The following is a 16,259-nucleotide window of genomic DNA, read 5'->3' on the forward strand; positions in this document are numbered from 1 at the left end:
ATAAGAACTCAGAGAATACTCTCAGCAGGTAGTCTTCCTGAGCAATTTGCTAGACAATGAGTTTCATCCTAACAGACTGGAGAAAAGGACTGGTGGTGTGCATTTAATATCTATTTATAGAGCTGAGAGGAAAATAAGGATGGGGCCACAGATAGAATACCAGTACTTATTAAACCTTAAATGATGTTGTATGTTTAACCATTTGTACTTTAGATTGTGTAAGTATGCTTAAAACATAAGTATGTATTCAAGTTTGTTCCCAATTTTAGATTCAATTTCTGTTTCACTTGAGGTCATAGTAAAAATTTAGTTTTCATGAAATGTAGCACACAGAAGCAGAACGAAGAAATCATGTAAATCTTGTAAACATGCTCAAATAGAAGTGTTTATTTTCAAGCTAAAAAGGTGGTATAAAAGGGGTATGGGGCTTGATTGCTTATATTGCTCAGTCTCTTTTTCTGTTTCATCTGCTACCAAATATCCTCTAGCTGGTAACGTTCTGATATTTCTTAGAATGACACAGGGAGCAGTGCTCACAAATTGTTTGGTGTGAATTGGCTTAGTGATAACATGGCAAGCCATCTAGAATCATGTATACCAGATTTTGGTGTACTCCCCATTTCATTGATTCAACATCCTACCATTTAGGTTTCATCATTCATAGTTAGATCATTACTCTTCCATGCATCATATTCTTATTTGTTCATGGTGAGTTGGCCATATGCTCTTTGGCTCATTTGGGGTGACTTAAACTAGCAAATAAGTTTAAGGTCCAATAATTGCACATACAAATAATTTCCTACATTAGGCCCTGACAGTGCGTGGTAAGTAAGATCAGCGATGTGGCAATGGTGCAGCATCAGGCAGGCCCACATTTTACCACACCAGTGGGGTGATGTCAGGTAAGCTACTCAACCTCTGAATATTATTCTCTCATCTGTAAAATGAAAAGATTAGTTTTAATGACCTCTAAGATCCTTCCTCTCTGCCCAAATCCCATATTGATATGGCATGTTTTCTATCTTTCAGGATTTCTGCAGGTGAGTGTTTAAACATAGAAGGTATGAAGGTGGGATAGGCTGTATTCTGTTAGGGAAACCAAGAAAGCATACCCAGTGTTAAGAGCAATGCCAAGACAAGTATGGTGGACAGAGGAATGAAGCCATTTGGGGTAGTTTAAGGTTGCTGGAATTATGTCCCATCAGGAAGAGGCATCATTTAGAAAATATCTATGTAAATAAAAAAATTTAAAGAAGAAAACCCAATAAAATCTTTAAGGGCATTTAAAAAACAAAAAATAAGGTTAGAAAGAGAGGAAAAATTTCGTTTTCTTGGTTGCCATGTTCATGCCATTAAATTAGGCAGTTCACTATGAATTAAAATCAACATTTTTAAAAGATAGAATTATTCTTGAAAAACTACTTGGCAGTAGCTCTATGAAAGTTTATAGCTGTAGGCACAAATTATTGCAAAATGATATTTGATTCACATCTAAGTGCTAATAGAAACCAAACTGGCACCATTAGCAGCATGTAGTCTAGAAAATAGAAAAAGGCAAGGGTGTTGATCAAGTACTTTCTCACAATAGAATTAGTATAGAGTAACAATGGATTTGTAGTGGAAAATTAGATTATGATTTAGGAGGAACAAAGTGCTGCTGTATTTGCTTACACCAAATTGAAATCAGATCCCTGGGAATATTACTTTGGACTATTAGAAACTATTTTATATCTTGCATGGAAAGTATAATTTAAAGTATACCAACAAATATCAAAATATTTTTGGTAGGGCTCTGGAAGCTGGAATGTTTTTCTTGCTGTAATGGTGCAAGTTTTAGATAACTTGTAAGTTCCCTAGTTTTTTGATTGCCAAAATACAGAAGCATGTCTTCTGTTGTAAATGAAGGAATGCCTTAACTTAGGGAATGCTGTGCTGAATGTTAACAGTATGAATCTGTCCTTTGTGTATACATATTTGGGTTCATAGCACGGTTTACTTTAAACTGTCAGATAGTTAATGATTTATAGACAAACATGATGGGAACTTACTTTTCAAAACAAGTTTTCGAAAAACTTCTATGTGATCCTTTGGATAAGCTATATTGTTGCCTAAATTTATCTTTCTCTTCACATTCAAGTTGACTGTTCTTTTAAAGCTGTGTTTTATAATAATTGTGAATTTTCAAATAATCTAACTGCAGTAAAATTCTTTTTTATTTTTGGTCTGTTAAGCTATTTATTTCATTTTTTTATGTGATTTTTTTTCATTGAGGTAACATTGGTTTACAACACTATGTGTTTTAAGGGTATAGATTTAAAGGTATAGAGTCACAGCTCTTCAGATGTGCCTCACCCACCATCAGGCACCCGTGCTCCGCCATCATCCATTGGGCTATTTAACCCCTTTCCTCTCCACCTGCCCCCTTCCTCTCTGGTAGCCTCAGTTTTGTAGCCATATTTATAGGATTTGTTTTGGTTTAGTTTTATCTATTCCTTTGTTTCATTTCCTTGTATTGCAAATGTAAGTGAAATCCTCTGTATTTTTCTTCTTCTTCTGACTTACTTCACTTAGCACAATTCCCTCTCGTTCTTTCTGTGTTGTCAGTAACATTTTTTACTCTTCTTTGACCATCTTCATTTGGAATTGACATAGATATTTCACATCCTTATTTTTTATACATAAAGTTTACATCCACCAAATCTACATACATGAAACTCTATATAGTAAATGGTGATGTGTGTAAGTCACTTTACAAGGACAGAAAACTGCCCAACATTTAAGAGCAATGCATTAATAAACACCTGTTTTCATAATGATGAACAACAAATTCTTTATATAGTGTATGATGTATCCAAAATGAGTGCATTTGGAAAACAAGTCTTTAAACTGTTTATTGCTATTTAGAAACATGATTTTTCTTTTTTTTTTTAAAGATTTATTTATTTATGCATACAAGAACAGGGGTACAGGCCAGAGGTGCAGGGGGTGAAAGGATTCACCAGAGACAGAGTGGGGAACAGAACAGGCAGACTGATGAAATACACTGCTGAGAGGAGCAGCGGGCAAGACAGGAGAGGTCTTCTGTGCCATGTGGGTTGCTCCCTGGCTGGCTGGGGATCAAACTTGTGCTGCAGAGGCCATGGACAGCTTCATAGGTTGCGTCTTAACCCCTTGCGCCGCCAACAAGGCCTAGAAACATGCTTTTTCTAAAACGTATGCATTAACATTGATAATGCATGTCTACAAAAAGTCAAATAAGCAAGCATTAAGAAAATCTTGTTGAATCTGAAATTTAAAATATTTTCATGATTCTTACTTTACAACCCCAATTTTGTTCTAATGAGATATAATTTATGTACAGTCATATTCACTCTTGGCATGTAGTTCTGTGAGTTTTGACAAATGAATACAGTTTGTGGGCAACATTTTGAAAATTGATCTTAACTGGCCTTTTAGTCCAAGTACTTTATTATTTCAGGGTCACCAGGGATTATCATTTTGAATTTTAAAGGTTGTGCCATGACTATTCTGAACCTAGTAGTTTAGTAATTTCCTGTGTGTGCTTATTAGTGTGTGCTTATTCCTGTGTGTGCTTATTACTACCATTAGTGAATAACATATTAAGGAATTTAACTTTTTTCTCTTTACTTTTGGTGCCTTAGTATATGTAGCCTTTGTCATTTTTGGCCTTGATCCTTGCATCAAACTGTGCTTTGGTTTTGCTGTCTTCCATCTCAGTTCCTTTCTATTGGTAATTCATCTTCCCCATTGCTGCTGCTGGCCTTTCTGAAGTACAGAACAGATTAGCTTAATCTTCTGCTGAAAATATTTATTGTCTCTGCACTGTCTATAGAACAAAACACGGATATTTTCAGGAGTGGGCCCTGCCTTGCGTCTTTCCCCTGCACCTGCCCAGCTGCACTCATCATAGATCCCCAGATGGGCGGTGTTCTCTACTCTTGGTGCTTTTGTGTGCCTTTCCTTCTGACGAGCAGGCTTAACTTCCCCAAACCTTCAGATGTGGTGAGAGGCTCCTATACTCTTCCAGTCCCTCTCTGCCTCAGACCTCGTTGATAGTACAAGCTCCTCGGCCTTCTCCACTTCTCTGAGTGTGGCTTCTGGACCCTGCCCTGCCTGTCTTCAGGAGATGTGCCTGCTCGGGTCTCGTCAGTACTTTGCACAATGTTGAATCCAAGTAGGCATTCCGAATATTTGTTCAATTAATAGACTGTGTAATTGTATGTAGAGCATTATATCTGCATAAACCTGGGAAATAGATATGAGAGAAAATTGTGTAATTGCAGGAGTGGGCACCAGAACTCTTTATATGGAAGGAACTGTGTTGGGAACATTGCCTTGATATCAGACTTAAAGAGGGATATGGATAGGGTACCCACAAAGGATGTCAGAGGTGGAGGAAGCTTTTTGACTGGAAACAAGGGGATGGATTTGTTAGTTTTGTTTCTAATAGAAAAGGAGAGGATGAGAAAAAGAGAAAGGCCAGACAGTGAGCTTACGACCCCTGCCTCAAGGGTAGATGGTGTAGAGAGATGAAGAATGTTCCTCATCCACTTTGCTTTTTGTGGGTGCCTCATGGGCCACTCTGCCTTCCCTACATCTTCACTGAAGTCTCCTATGGTAAGGAATGCTTTTGGGCTTTGGTTTTATGTTTTATAGAGCTCAAAGTAGAAGGCCCTGTACATGTGTTGTGGCTGGACTGGTGCAGAGCTTCGGAGGGTTCTGGAATGTCAGCTTTCCCAGAGATTGGAGCCTTGAATAGGCCATGGCTCTTCAGGATTCGGGTCCACTTAGTGTAGATTATGAGGAGCCGACAAGTCTCAGGTAATCCCTGGGATACGTATACAACCAGAAAAGACTGCAGAGTGGCCATTGTGAGGATGGTGGGGTTCAGCCCCCCCCCACTCTGAGACTTTCTTAGTTATAGTTCATAATAAAAGTTTCAAGAAGAGGAAAATGCCTGCCATATTGGGTCATGATCTTATACCAGAACTTGGAAATTTGAGGTTGATGTTGAGATTTCTTTAATATGAGGGTGCTGGAAAGGAGAAGGTGAAACTAATTGCTGAAGAATTAGGGAATTTGGGCCAGGACTGAAACTCCTTTCTTTACCAAAAACAGGAACTTTTTTATTGACTTGTTAGGCTTTGTTTCCCTCTTTTTTTTTAAAAAAAAAAAAATTGATGAACAAATGGTTCAAAGAGAAAATATCTCTTAAATACCTGAAAATTATACAAGGTTTTAAGTAGACAGTGTTAAAGTTTTACAAACTGATGGTGTTCTGTAGGCCATAATTTTATAATAAATTGTGGCTTAATTATTTTGGCTGTAACAAGCTGTGTCTCTACTTCCTATTGCATTCACATCTAAATCTCACAATGTTGCTTTTTATAATTGTTCTCCTTTTTTTCGGAAATGAAAAAAAACCAGAACACCATTGACAGGGTCACAGTATACTCCTGCAGTGCCTTTTCTGTACAGCAGCTAATTAAGTGTTCCTTGAGAGTGGCAAGTAGGATTCAGTGCTGCATCATTATACTGTCTGAATTTTCTCTCTATGCCTGATCCCATGCATATGGGTGTAGTTATAATCACAAAAGACCCAGTGGGAAATATAAACAAACAAGTACATGAAACTTTTGTATTTGCTTGATTGGTGCATTTTCCCTAATGAGTAAGGGTATCACGTTAAAATTGAGTTTCTTGGTAAACATAAAATTTGAAAAAAAGGAAGTTGGTTGTGTATTCTAGAGCACAATTATGCCAAGGAAAAGGGTGCCTCCTTCCTAGGGGACTTGGTGTTTGAATCAACTGTCTAGGCTGTCCCTGGGAAAGTACTAGGGACTCGATGCCTGACTTCCTTTTAGTTTTCACTTTGGTCCAGACTGTCTACTGTTGTCCAATCATCAAATTCTTCAGTTCTTACTAGGATGGTTCATATTCCTCTATCCTGCTTACAGTGATTTTTTTTCTCTTAAGGTGACTTTTTGTAGATACCTTTTCATCTTCTGTTGTATATTTTAGCCAAGGGGATTTATGAGGCATTTTACTTTTGCTTCTCTGGTATTTCCTTCAGGCCAGCTGTGCTCCTTAGTAGGACTAATCACCTTTTTGTGTTCTCGATGTCTTAACATGTGCAGTCCTTCTGTCTGTCCTTCAGTCCTCTCTGGCCCCTTATGTCCTGGATCCCATTATTTTATCACTTCCTGAAGGACCTGCTCCCAAAGGAACGACCCCTCCATCTGCACCTTTTCCATCCTTTCCCATAGCCCCGATATTCATGGCTGCCTCTTTCCATCTGCCTTCCGGATCAGAAAGAAGTTTCAGATGATTCTTTACAGTTGTCCCTCTGTTCCTCCACTTGATATCCCTATTCTTCTGTTGACTTCAAGCGAAAGTAACCAGTTACTTCAGCAACAAAATGGATTTACTCAGAAACAACAAAAATGGAGTTTGAAAAGTGCATTCTCATGTGGGACACACACACACACTCCTTTCTCGACCAGACTTCCTGGCAACTAGTATAGACTTTACAGGGACTGTTGTAACCTCAGAGCTTATTGAAGGAAACTGGGAGTTTGATGTGTGGTAGCTTATAGCAGTCACTCAGTGGCTGAGTAAAGCTGAAACTCCTTCCTTTTGCTTGGGGTGGGCAACAACATCACCTCCTGTTGGAGAGGCGCGGCATTTGGGTCCTGTAATTTGCTGATTGTGCTTGAGACCTCATTTAAATAGTGTTTCTGCATATTAATTTTCACAACTTGAAAAGAATTCTCTACATCATTGCTTTTAAGGATGTTGTTTTGTTTTTTCACCATACCCTGTCCTCCCTGTATAGACTTGAGGCTTGCCCTGTGTTTCTTCACGCTGTAGAGGTTACCATGATACTCAGTAACTGCTGAATGAAGAGATGGATAGGAAAAGGTTTTTGAGGCCATGGAGGAAGTACTTCCATGACTTTTTAGGGAGTGCAGTTGTTCCAGCACCCTTATATGTGCACCAGCACAGACCCACTCAAAACCCATTGTTAGGGGGTTTTATGGAAGTTCATTAAATAGGCATAATTGAGTAAATCGCTGTCTATTGGTGATTGGCTCAGCCTTCAGCCCTTCTCCCCTCTAGGGAGCAGCGAGGACGGGCCTGAAAGTCCTTGGTCTTTCTGAAGCCATGGAGGGGCCACCAGTCGTTCATGAGCATGGAAGAGACACTCTTACCACTGCTGAGGTTCCTCAGCTTTTAGGAACTGTGTTCCAGATCTGAAGACAAAGACTAAATACTTATTTCCCTTTGTACCACAGTTTGACTTCATTCATAGTCAGTTTTTTATCATCTTTTCTTGAATTTGATACATTGCTAGTTTTTCAATCACTTCTCTGGTGCTTTTTCTGCTTCTGTCCTAACTCCGGGTCATCATCAAGACTTGCCCTTCTTTTTGTTGGTCTCCCAAAGGGCTTTCTTAAAGCTTTAGCCATTACTCCTCTCTGAATAACTTTGGGCATTGTAGAAGAGGAAAAATGTCTTTTGCTTCTGTCCTTCTAAGCTGTTAATTGGGACTATGTAAAGAAAGAGATTAACCAGAGAAAGGCATACAGATTTATCTAATATAAGTTTTATGTGACTTGAAAGCTTTTATAAGGAAATGGAAAACTAACCCCAAACATGGTTAAACCTGAGCGTATTTCTGTGAGGTTTGATTAAGAGTGGAAAGTCATGTTTAGGAAAGAAGGGGGCTGCTTAACAAGGCCTGAATGGATTCCTGGGTGTGTTCCTTGTCTTCAGAGATAAGGGTGCTCCTCTCCTGAGGATGGGAAGGGCACCGCTCAGCAGAGGGTTTTATGACTTGCTTTTACGGATTGTCAGGAACGCCTTTCTGCACATGCCATCTGCAGACTTCTTCAGCTTCAAATGCTCACTCTGCCAAGTGCCCTATTTGTGCTGGCACGTCCTAGCCCCCTCTGGGAGCTGTCTCTGTGGAACTGTGTTTCCATTGCTAGTGCTGCCTCCCTGGTGGCCCTTTCAGGATGTCCTGCCATCACTTCAGCATCAGTGTTGAAACGCCAAACTTCCCCTTTCAACTTTCCCTTTCGGCTTCCTCTTTCACCAAAATTCTGTCAGCAATCCTACCAGACTTTCATTTCTTATACTTTATAAATGGCACAAATGAGGGGAAAATGGAACAGAAGTAAAATTTATTTATATTTGAAAGTATCCTGTCCTGTTTGCTTTTGTAGTATCAGCACCCAAGCTGGATGATCAGCAGATGTTTCTCCAACTAAATACTGTCTCACTCTTAGGCTCATTCCGTCCTTTCCAGTCTCAATTCTACTCACGCCAGACCCTCCTTACCACACATCTAGTGTTTTAAAGGTACCTTGCCATCTTTCAGTGTTGGTCGTTCCTTGAGTCTGTGCACATGGCGTGCTGCCACCAGGGTCATTTTCCTAAAACCTTACTTTCATCCTGGCAAGAGCTATTAGTACTTATATTCAATTAAAACTAATTAGTCTGGCATTCCAGGTTTTAAACAGCTAGTTTCATGTATGTAATTGATCTTGTATTTTTATTATTTTTTTCCCACCTCAAGCCATTATAGCTAATTAGAACAGTCTTATTCTCTACTAGGGAAATACTTATTCCCACTTACACTTTTGCTCCAGCTATTCTTCCAGTCTAGAGTTCCCCAGCCATTCTTTCATTTTTGCCAGTTCAAATCCTGTACTTAAAGACCTAACAGCTAGCCTAGTGTTAGTAGGCATTCAGTGAATGTTAAATGAGTGAATGGGGACCTATATTTTCAACAAGGGTTTCATGTGATCACAATGTCCACAGACTCCATAGTCCTTTCTGTTAAGTTACATTTCTCACAGCTTATTACAGGTTTAATAAATGATTAGCTCATTTATTAAATTGAATAAAATTGGGTATAAGAATGCCATAGTCATGTACTAAGAAATTTGAAGTGGCTTCAAAGCATTATTCTCTTTATTTCTACTTTAATTATAAAAGTGCTTTTAAAGTGCTTTTCTTTGCTTTAGCACTTAGTGAATCTTTGGATCTAATTGAATGATTTCAGCACATGCTCTGTGCAATTAAATTTGTGCAGCTTAGAAGAAACTATGGCAACACAATGAAAAATGTGTTTTTACTCTTTGTTTTCCTCCATAAGGGTAGGGATTTCCAAATTAACTAGCTCACAACTTAAGATCGTAGATAATATGTATTATAAATTATGTTTGGTAATTGAATTGCCAAGAAAAAGTTGGGTTAAAAAGTTGTTTATCAATCAGAGGCTTATAAAATCCCAGAAGCCTCTGTCAATAGAAAAATATAGCAATAATTTTCTTTGAGTGGTGAGAGTATGGGAGATTTTCAAGGTCTGCTTTAGGCCTATTTATATTATCTATTTATTTTAAAACCATGAACCTGGATTATTTTGTAGCAATAAAAAATTAAGTTATTTTAAATTGAGGAGAAGAGATAGTGATCTTAGTCTAAATTTATTATTTAAAAAATTATATCAGGGCCTCCCTGGTGGCACAGGCGGTTGAGCACCACACTGTGAAGCTGTCCGCAGCCTCTGCAGCGCAGGTTCAATCCCGGCCGACCAGAGAGAAACCCACACGGTGTGGCAGACCTCTCCTGTCTCGCCCGTTGCTCCCCTCAGCAGTGTATTTCATCAGTCTGCCTGTTCTGTTCCCTGCTCTGTCTCTGGTGAATCCTCTCCCGCACATCTAGCCTGTACCCTGGTTCTTGTATAAATAAATAAATCTTTAAAAATAAATAAATAAATAAATGTATCAGTCATACTTTATACACTCCCCATAACCATATTAATATTAGAGGAGGAACTCAGGGATCCAATTTAAGTGTAAAGAACCAAGTATTTTATATCATTGTGTCACGTAAGAGTTTTCTACTAAGAACAGTTAATAATTCAAACTCTTTTCTTTTTAAAAGATTTATTTATTTATTTGTACAAGCACTGGGTACAGTCAGAAGTGCTGACGAAATACACTGATGAAATACACTGCTGAGGGGGAGTAGCGGGCACGGCAGGGGAGGTCTGTTGCGCCATGTGGGACCCTCGCCAGTGGCTGGGGATGGCACCAGCGCTGCAGAGGCTGCGGGCAGCTTTGCAGCCCAGCACTCAACCGCTACGCCACCAGGGGAGGCCCCCAAACTCTTTTCTAAAGGGAATCGTTTGAATATTGAAATTCATTTGAGCTTTGACAAACTTTTTTTTTTTAATACATTGATTTGTTAAGGGGTTAGCTAAATTCAGTCTTAAAAGCAATTTCCTAGGCAGAGGGTATGCCTTTTAGGGTAATGACACTAGTCAAGAAGTGAAGGATTTTTGATGGCATAAATCAGAAAATGAGGGATTTTCAATGGGGATAATGCCTAATATCTTAATAAGAAGAAAACTGGTAAAAATTTTTGTGAAAGCATTAAAACTGCTCTTTCCTAATGATTAAACTTAGTCATGAATTCATGTGAAAAAATAAAAACTGTCAGTACTTTTGATGAGATACTAAGCTGATTAAGAACAGATAGCTGAAAGCAGACATTGAAAAGTTTAAAAATATTTACTGTTTTACTAATATTTCTTTCATTAATATTTAACAACTTATATGATGTAGCATCAAAATAGATGCCAGATATAAACAACTGGTAAGTCGTACTGCCATGTTCCACTGAAATAGCTCTCATCTAAAATTTTTAAATTTGTTGATATTCTTGGTTATATGTCCTGTGGAGAGTTTATGGCATTGTTTCTGTGGGAAGGTGTTAATCCTTGCAGTCAGGAGTTGGGAGTTGAGGGTGAGGTTTGGCGCCATTATGCTGTTAGACCCAGAAATGCCCAGTCTTTGCCCAGCCAGTCTATTCTTTCCCCTCATGAGTCATGAGGGAACTGTCTGCAAGGAACAGTCGCCAGTGGATTCAGAAGCTACTTTAATAAAGCTGCTCTGACTTCAGGCTACCTGTGTAGAGAGCTTCTTTGGCACATGGAATTCGGGTTTAAGACTTAAGGACTCCACCTTCCCTTCCAACCCATTCATTTTAATCCTGGGACCTGCATGTGCTCAGATGTATGACTTAGAAGGCTGAAGAGGAGAACAAACTAGTTGTTGAGCACCAGGTCCCAAGAGAACCTCTGAATCCATTTAGTTAAACTACTCGACATAGTAAAGGGAAAAGTATAGAAGGCTCCTTCGGCCCCAGGCTGTCAGGCCAGGCCAGAGCTTGAGGTTAAAAAAAAAAAAAATAGAGACCCTGTGTAAAGACTATTGGTTTTAGTGCATGGAATCCCACCTACCCAGTCAGAATTTTGAACTCTTGGATAATTAGCTTAGTAGCCTTTTTCGCCTTTGGGGAGAACTCAAAAGGTGGTGGGGTAGAGAGGTTTGTCTTGGCACGGGAAAAGGAGCTCTTGCAACTACAAGGAAGTCCTACCTACTTTCATGTATGAAGAAGGACAGTGGCCACTTCTCTCAGTAGGCCTATTTCTGGCACAGTCTCGTCCTGCATGCAGGTAGCTCCACACCATCTGAAACACCTAACATTTTGGACTTCCACTGAGGCATCTAAATGACTCAGAAACACAGAAGATATCTGTAATTGGCTCTTTATTTCTCTTCAGTGAAACAAAATGTGTAAATATTTTAAGACTGGTTCTATTAAATGTTAGTATTGTTGCTGGAAATTGGAGCCCCTGCTCTTAGGTCAATAATTTAATTAAGAAAACTGTAGTTTGGGCCTCCCCTAGTGGCTCAGGGGTTGAGCGCTGTGCTGCGAAGCTGCCCGCAGCCTCTTCAGTGCCGGTTCGATCCCCGGCTGCCGGCGAGGGTCCCACATGGCGCGACATACCTCTTCTGTTTGGCCAGCTGCTCCCCTCAGCAGTGTATTTCGTCAGTCTGCCTGTTCTGTTCCCCGCTCTGGCTCTGGTGAATTCTCTCACCCTCCCGCGTTTCTGACTGTACCCAGTGCTTGTATAAATAAATAAATCTTTAAAAGAAAAAAGAAAACTAGTTTATTTTCAGCCTTTTGTGCTCAAAGGATTCTGATTACAATGTCAAGTAATAGCACAGAAATGAGCACCATTTGGCTACTGGACTCACCTGCTTCAATACGTGTTTGTCATTGTTTGGAATTCTGTATGATATCATATTTGCCACTTGCATTTATGTGTTTTGTCATTAACACAATGAAAAAAAATCTTTATAATGAACAAATTGCCCCCGTGCCTATGTGTGATAGGGGCTCCTGTTGATTTCCTTCCTTATGTGTGACCCCCTGCTCCACCTCACAGAAGTGTTGTAAAAGGAGGAACGCTGCATATGTTCACGAGAAGATCCCTAGAGGGGCCTATGCCGTAGCACCTTTTTAGTTTTATTTTTCTCTTTAAAGTTAACTTGTTAGGACAGTAGTTGAAGTTAAAGTAGAAACTATTGTCATAAAGTTGATTATGGAAGATTTTTGCTTCTTATAATAACAATAAAAATAATTCTCCCTTCCTGGACAATTCCCTTGCAGGAAAAACTGTAAAGCCTGAACTTAATACGAACAGCAACTCTTAAAGGTGCTTTGGAAAGTGAACGAAACAAACAGACTTCAGTGGGGCAAACACAGTGTGAGGGAGGGAGCTGCAACCTTTTCAGTGATTTCAGCTTCAGGCTAAGTACAGTCCATACTCTGGAGTCTCTGGTGAAAAACAATAGTTTCTCTGACCCAGAAACTAGAAAACTGAAACCAGAGAACCCTGACCACTGGAGACTGGCGGAACCCAAGAAGAGCTAGAGGGGGGAGTTTTTAACTTCTGTGTACATACCTTGAGCTGACCTCTGAACCATGCTTGAGAGTATCAAACTCACCCAGTTAACAAAACCCTGTATGAAATACAACCACATTAGATGAGGTGAAGTTGAATGTAAAAATATGGGCATACTGTGTGATTCCATTTATATGAATTCTAGAAAAATTAAAGCTATGTGGCTGGAGTTAGATCATTGGTTCCTGAACCACTCACCAGGGAAGTGATTGACTTCAAAAGACATCCTGATACTTCTTAGGATATGGCACTATTTTATGATCTTGGTTATGGTGGTGGCTTCTGGACTGTACACAATTAACAAAATTCATCAAATGGTTGATTTTAGTGAGTGAATTTTACCATATGTAAATTATATCTCAGTAAAATCCAAAAATTTTGTAACCATAGATTTTTGGTGCTTCAGTGCCTTTACTTAATTTTCACTTTGAATGAAAAGTTGGCCCATGAACTGTTCATTCTGTTTCTTAGCACTTCAAAATGCAAAATCATGAGAAAAAAAATCTTTGTTACATACGTGGATAATACTGTTTTAACACCAGTGAAATTTCAATTATTTTAGATAAGTTATTATTTTCCTTACCTTCAGACTAGAAAACATGGGCATGTTTTGTTACTAGCTGTATGGTTGCTTAGAGGACTGTTGTCCAGATAAGACCCCTTATTCACCCTACTGTGGTCATGCCCTCTTGTCCTCCAAGTGAGACCTTAGTCTCAGAAAGGACAGGGTAAAGTGACATAGCACATTTCATCAAGATTGATCATTGGCTGTTTACCCCAAACTGAAACTTCGCCTTTGGTGAGCTGAGCTGGACCACAGGACCTGCTTAAAACTTAGTGCTGATTTGTTCCCATTACAAAATTTTGCATTAATAGTCAAGCTCTTAGAAACAAAAAGTAGAATGAATCATGGTTCCTATGGACTGAGGAAAGGGAAAAAGAATTGTTCGGTGAATATAGAGTTTGTTTTGCAAAGTGAAAAAGTTCTAGAAGTCTGTTGCAAAAAAATGTATATATAGTTAACAATACTGTACTGTATATTTTAAAATGGTTAAAATTTTATATATATTTTAACTACAAAATTTTTAATTATGCATTTATATAACTGGGAAGATGTTTAAATTAATTACTCCTTGAGACTTTCAATTCTGAAAGTTCTTAGTTGGGTCTACTTTTCTTGAAGTTGTAGTCCCAAAGCATTATTTTATTTGTAAATAGTTATAATGCTTACTGACACACAAAAAAACCTGTACAATTTAACTTATTTAGTCTTCATCACAACCCCATGAGGTAGGTATTGTATTATTTTTTGCTATCTTATCACGGGCATTTTCAAATATACAAAAAATTTGAAAGACTAGTACCTTAAAAATTTTCTACCCACTATATAGATTCTGTAATAAATATTTTGTTATATTTGCTTTATCACATCTTTAGATTCATCCATGAATATACCTTATTTTTAAAATTCATTTCAAAGTAAATTGAAGACATCAATAAACTTTGAGGGTAGGTATTTTTGTTGTCCCCGTTTTATACTTGAGGGACCTGAGACACAGAGAAATTTGTTGGAGATCACTCAGTTCTTTAAGTAGTAAAACTAGGATTTGAACAACACCTGCCATAACTACATCTATAGAATCCTGGCTCACATATTAATAGGAGTTACCATAAAGAAGAATTTTGTGATCCAACAAACTTGGCAGATACAGTATCTCAATCTTGAAAATTCATTTGCTTATTTTCTTGCTACAGGATCTGGACAGTTCAGCAGAAAAAGCACTCATTAAACTTTAAATCAATCATTTTAAAATTTATTCAACTTGAAAGCATCTTTCTCCCAAGCATAACACCCATTAACGTCTCATAGGATGGGACCAGAATTCAGTGGACTATGCTTTGGAATATGCTCATTTATAAGACATCCTAATAGATCAGAATATACTTTTCAGTTTATATTTTTAAGCATAGTCCTAGAACTTTAGAGCTGTAGAGATCTTAGAGCTGGTTAAGACCAATACTTTGATTTCAGAGCTGAGGGAACTGAAACACATGGTGGTCAAGGGCAGGTAAACATGTGCAAGTGCTTAGTGACAGAAATGGTAGCGGAACACAGCCTAGAGCCTGGGGTGGCATCTGGTAGACACTTGGTAAATATTTATTGAATAAATGAATCCATCTAAATGTGTCCATTTTTATTTCACTACATATTTATGTATTAGAATTTGTATTTATTTTCTGATTATATTGGTTAGTAGAGAGTCTATTAACACTATTTTTATGCTAACTTTTGATATAAACTATAATTAAATGCTCAAAAATTTTATCATAATGTATAGTATACAGAAAAGTGCACACAGCATAAATGTACAGCTTAACAAATAATTATAAAGTGAACCCTGGTTTAACTACCTGAGTCAAGAAATAAAATAATTGCTGGAACCCAGAACTCCCGATTAGTTCCCTCCTGTTGCTAATCCCCTTAATTTCTCTTTTCTCTTTCATTTTTAGCCAATTTAACAGGACATGCAGAAAAGGTGGGAATTGAAAATTTTGAGCTCCTGAAGGTCCTAGGAACTGGAGGTAAGTCATAAGTTAATTTTTTTTAAGGGAAAAGAGTACTTGCTATTCCTATGACCATGAATTATATTCCCAACATAGAAATAAGTTATAATTTAGAAAGCGTAAGGAACCCAATAGGAATACTGTCAGCAAACATAAACAAACCATTTTTAGAAGAAATAGAAAAGGCAAAATTTGAAAAAATTGATAAGGACTTGGGAAAACCTGTCTCTCTTCCCCTGCTGTTAGGAATATGAATTCATTCAATCTTTGCACAGGACACACTATTAAAAAAAGCCACTAACATTTACAGAGAGCCCTTGCCTGTGCCCAGTACTCTGAAGTACTCTGAAGTACTTGACACCAGTTGAGTCATTTAGTCCTCACTCAATCTTACTGATATTCAATGCTCATCATTTTTAATAATGGAAAACTCAAGACCCTTCAAAAACCTGACAACTTGGGTTTGGGTAAATGGAACTTGGGTCTATATTTTTGAAAGCTTTACACAATGTAATAAGTAAAAACAAAATAAGGCTACAGAGGAAAACATATGAGAACGTACAATGTACCATTTCCATAATATAAAAAAAAATGACCTGAGGGACTGTCTGCCTGTATTGTGTACATGGAAAGATCTGTGAGCTCTGTACCAAAATAACAGCAGTGGTTAGCTCTGGGTGGTGGGGTTTTAGATGACCTTGATTTTCTGCTTTATACTTTTCTGTGCCTTCTGAATTTTTGCTGCCACTGTCCTTGCTGTTCAAGAGTTAGGGCCCCACAAGCATATGACCTGTCCAATTGCAGAGAAGCCCACATTTAAGCAAAATAAGTCAGAAGGGAAAAGATA

The 16,259-nt window shown here is 38.3% G+C and overlaps 1 protein-coding gene across 6 annotated transcripts in view; it reads left to right on the forward strand.

Annotated features, from left to right (window-relative positions):
• Window positions 1-16,259, forward strand: part of RPS6KA5 (ribosomal protein S6 kinase A5) — a gene marked incomplete at both ends in the record, with an annotated part of 135,749 nt that overhangs the window by 30,245 nt on the left and 89,245 nt on the right. For all 6 annotated transcript variants that reach the window (XM_084240583.1, XM_084240578.1, XM_084240581.1 and 3 more), the window contains one exon: window positions 15,359-15,430. In XM_084240583.1, coding sequence (XP_084096709.1) covers window positions 15,359-15,430 — 72 coding nt within the window. The remainder of the gene's footprint in view (window positions 1-15,358; window positions 15,431-16,259) is intronic.

This window comes from Talpa europaea (assembly GCF_964194135.1).
Source record: "Talpa europaea genome assembly, chromosome: 8".
NCBI lineage: Eukaryota > Metazoa > Chordata > Mammalia > Eulipotyphla > Talpidae > Talpa > Talpa europaea.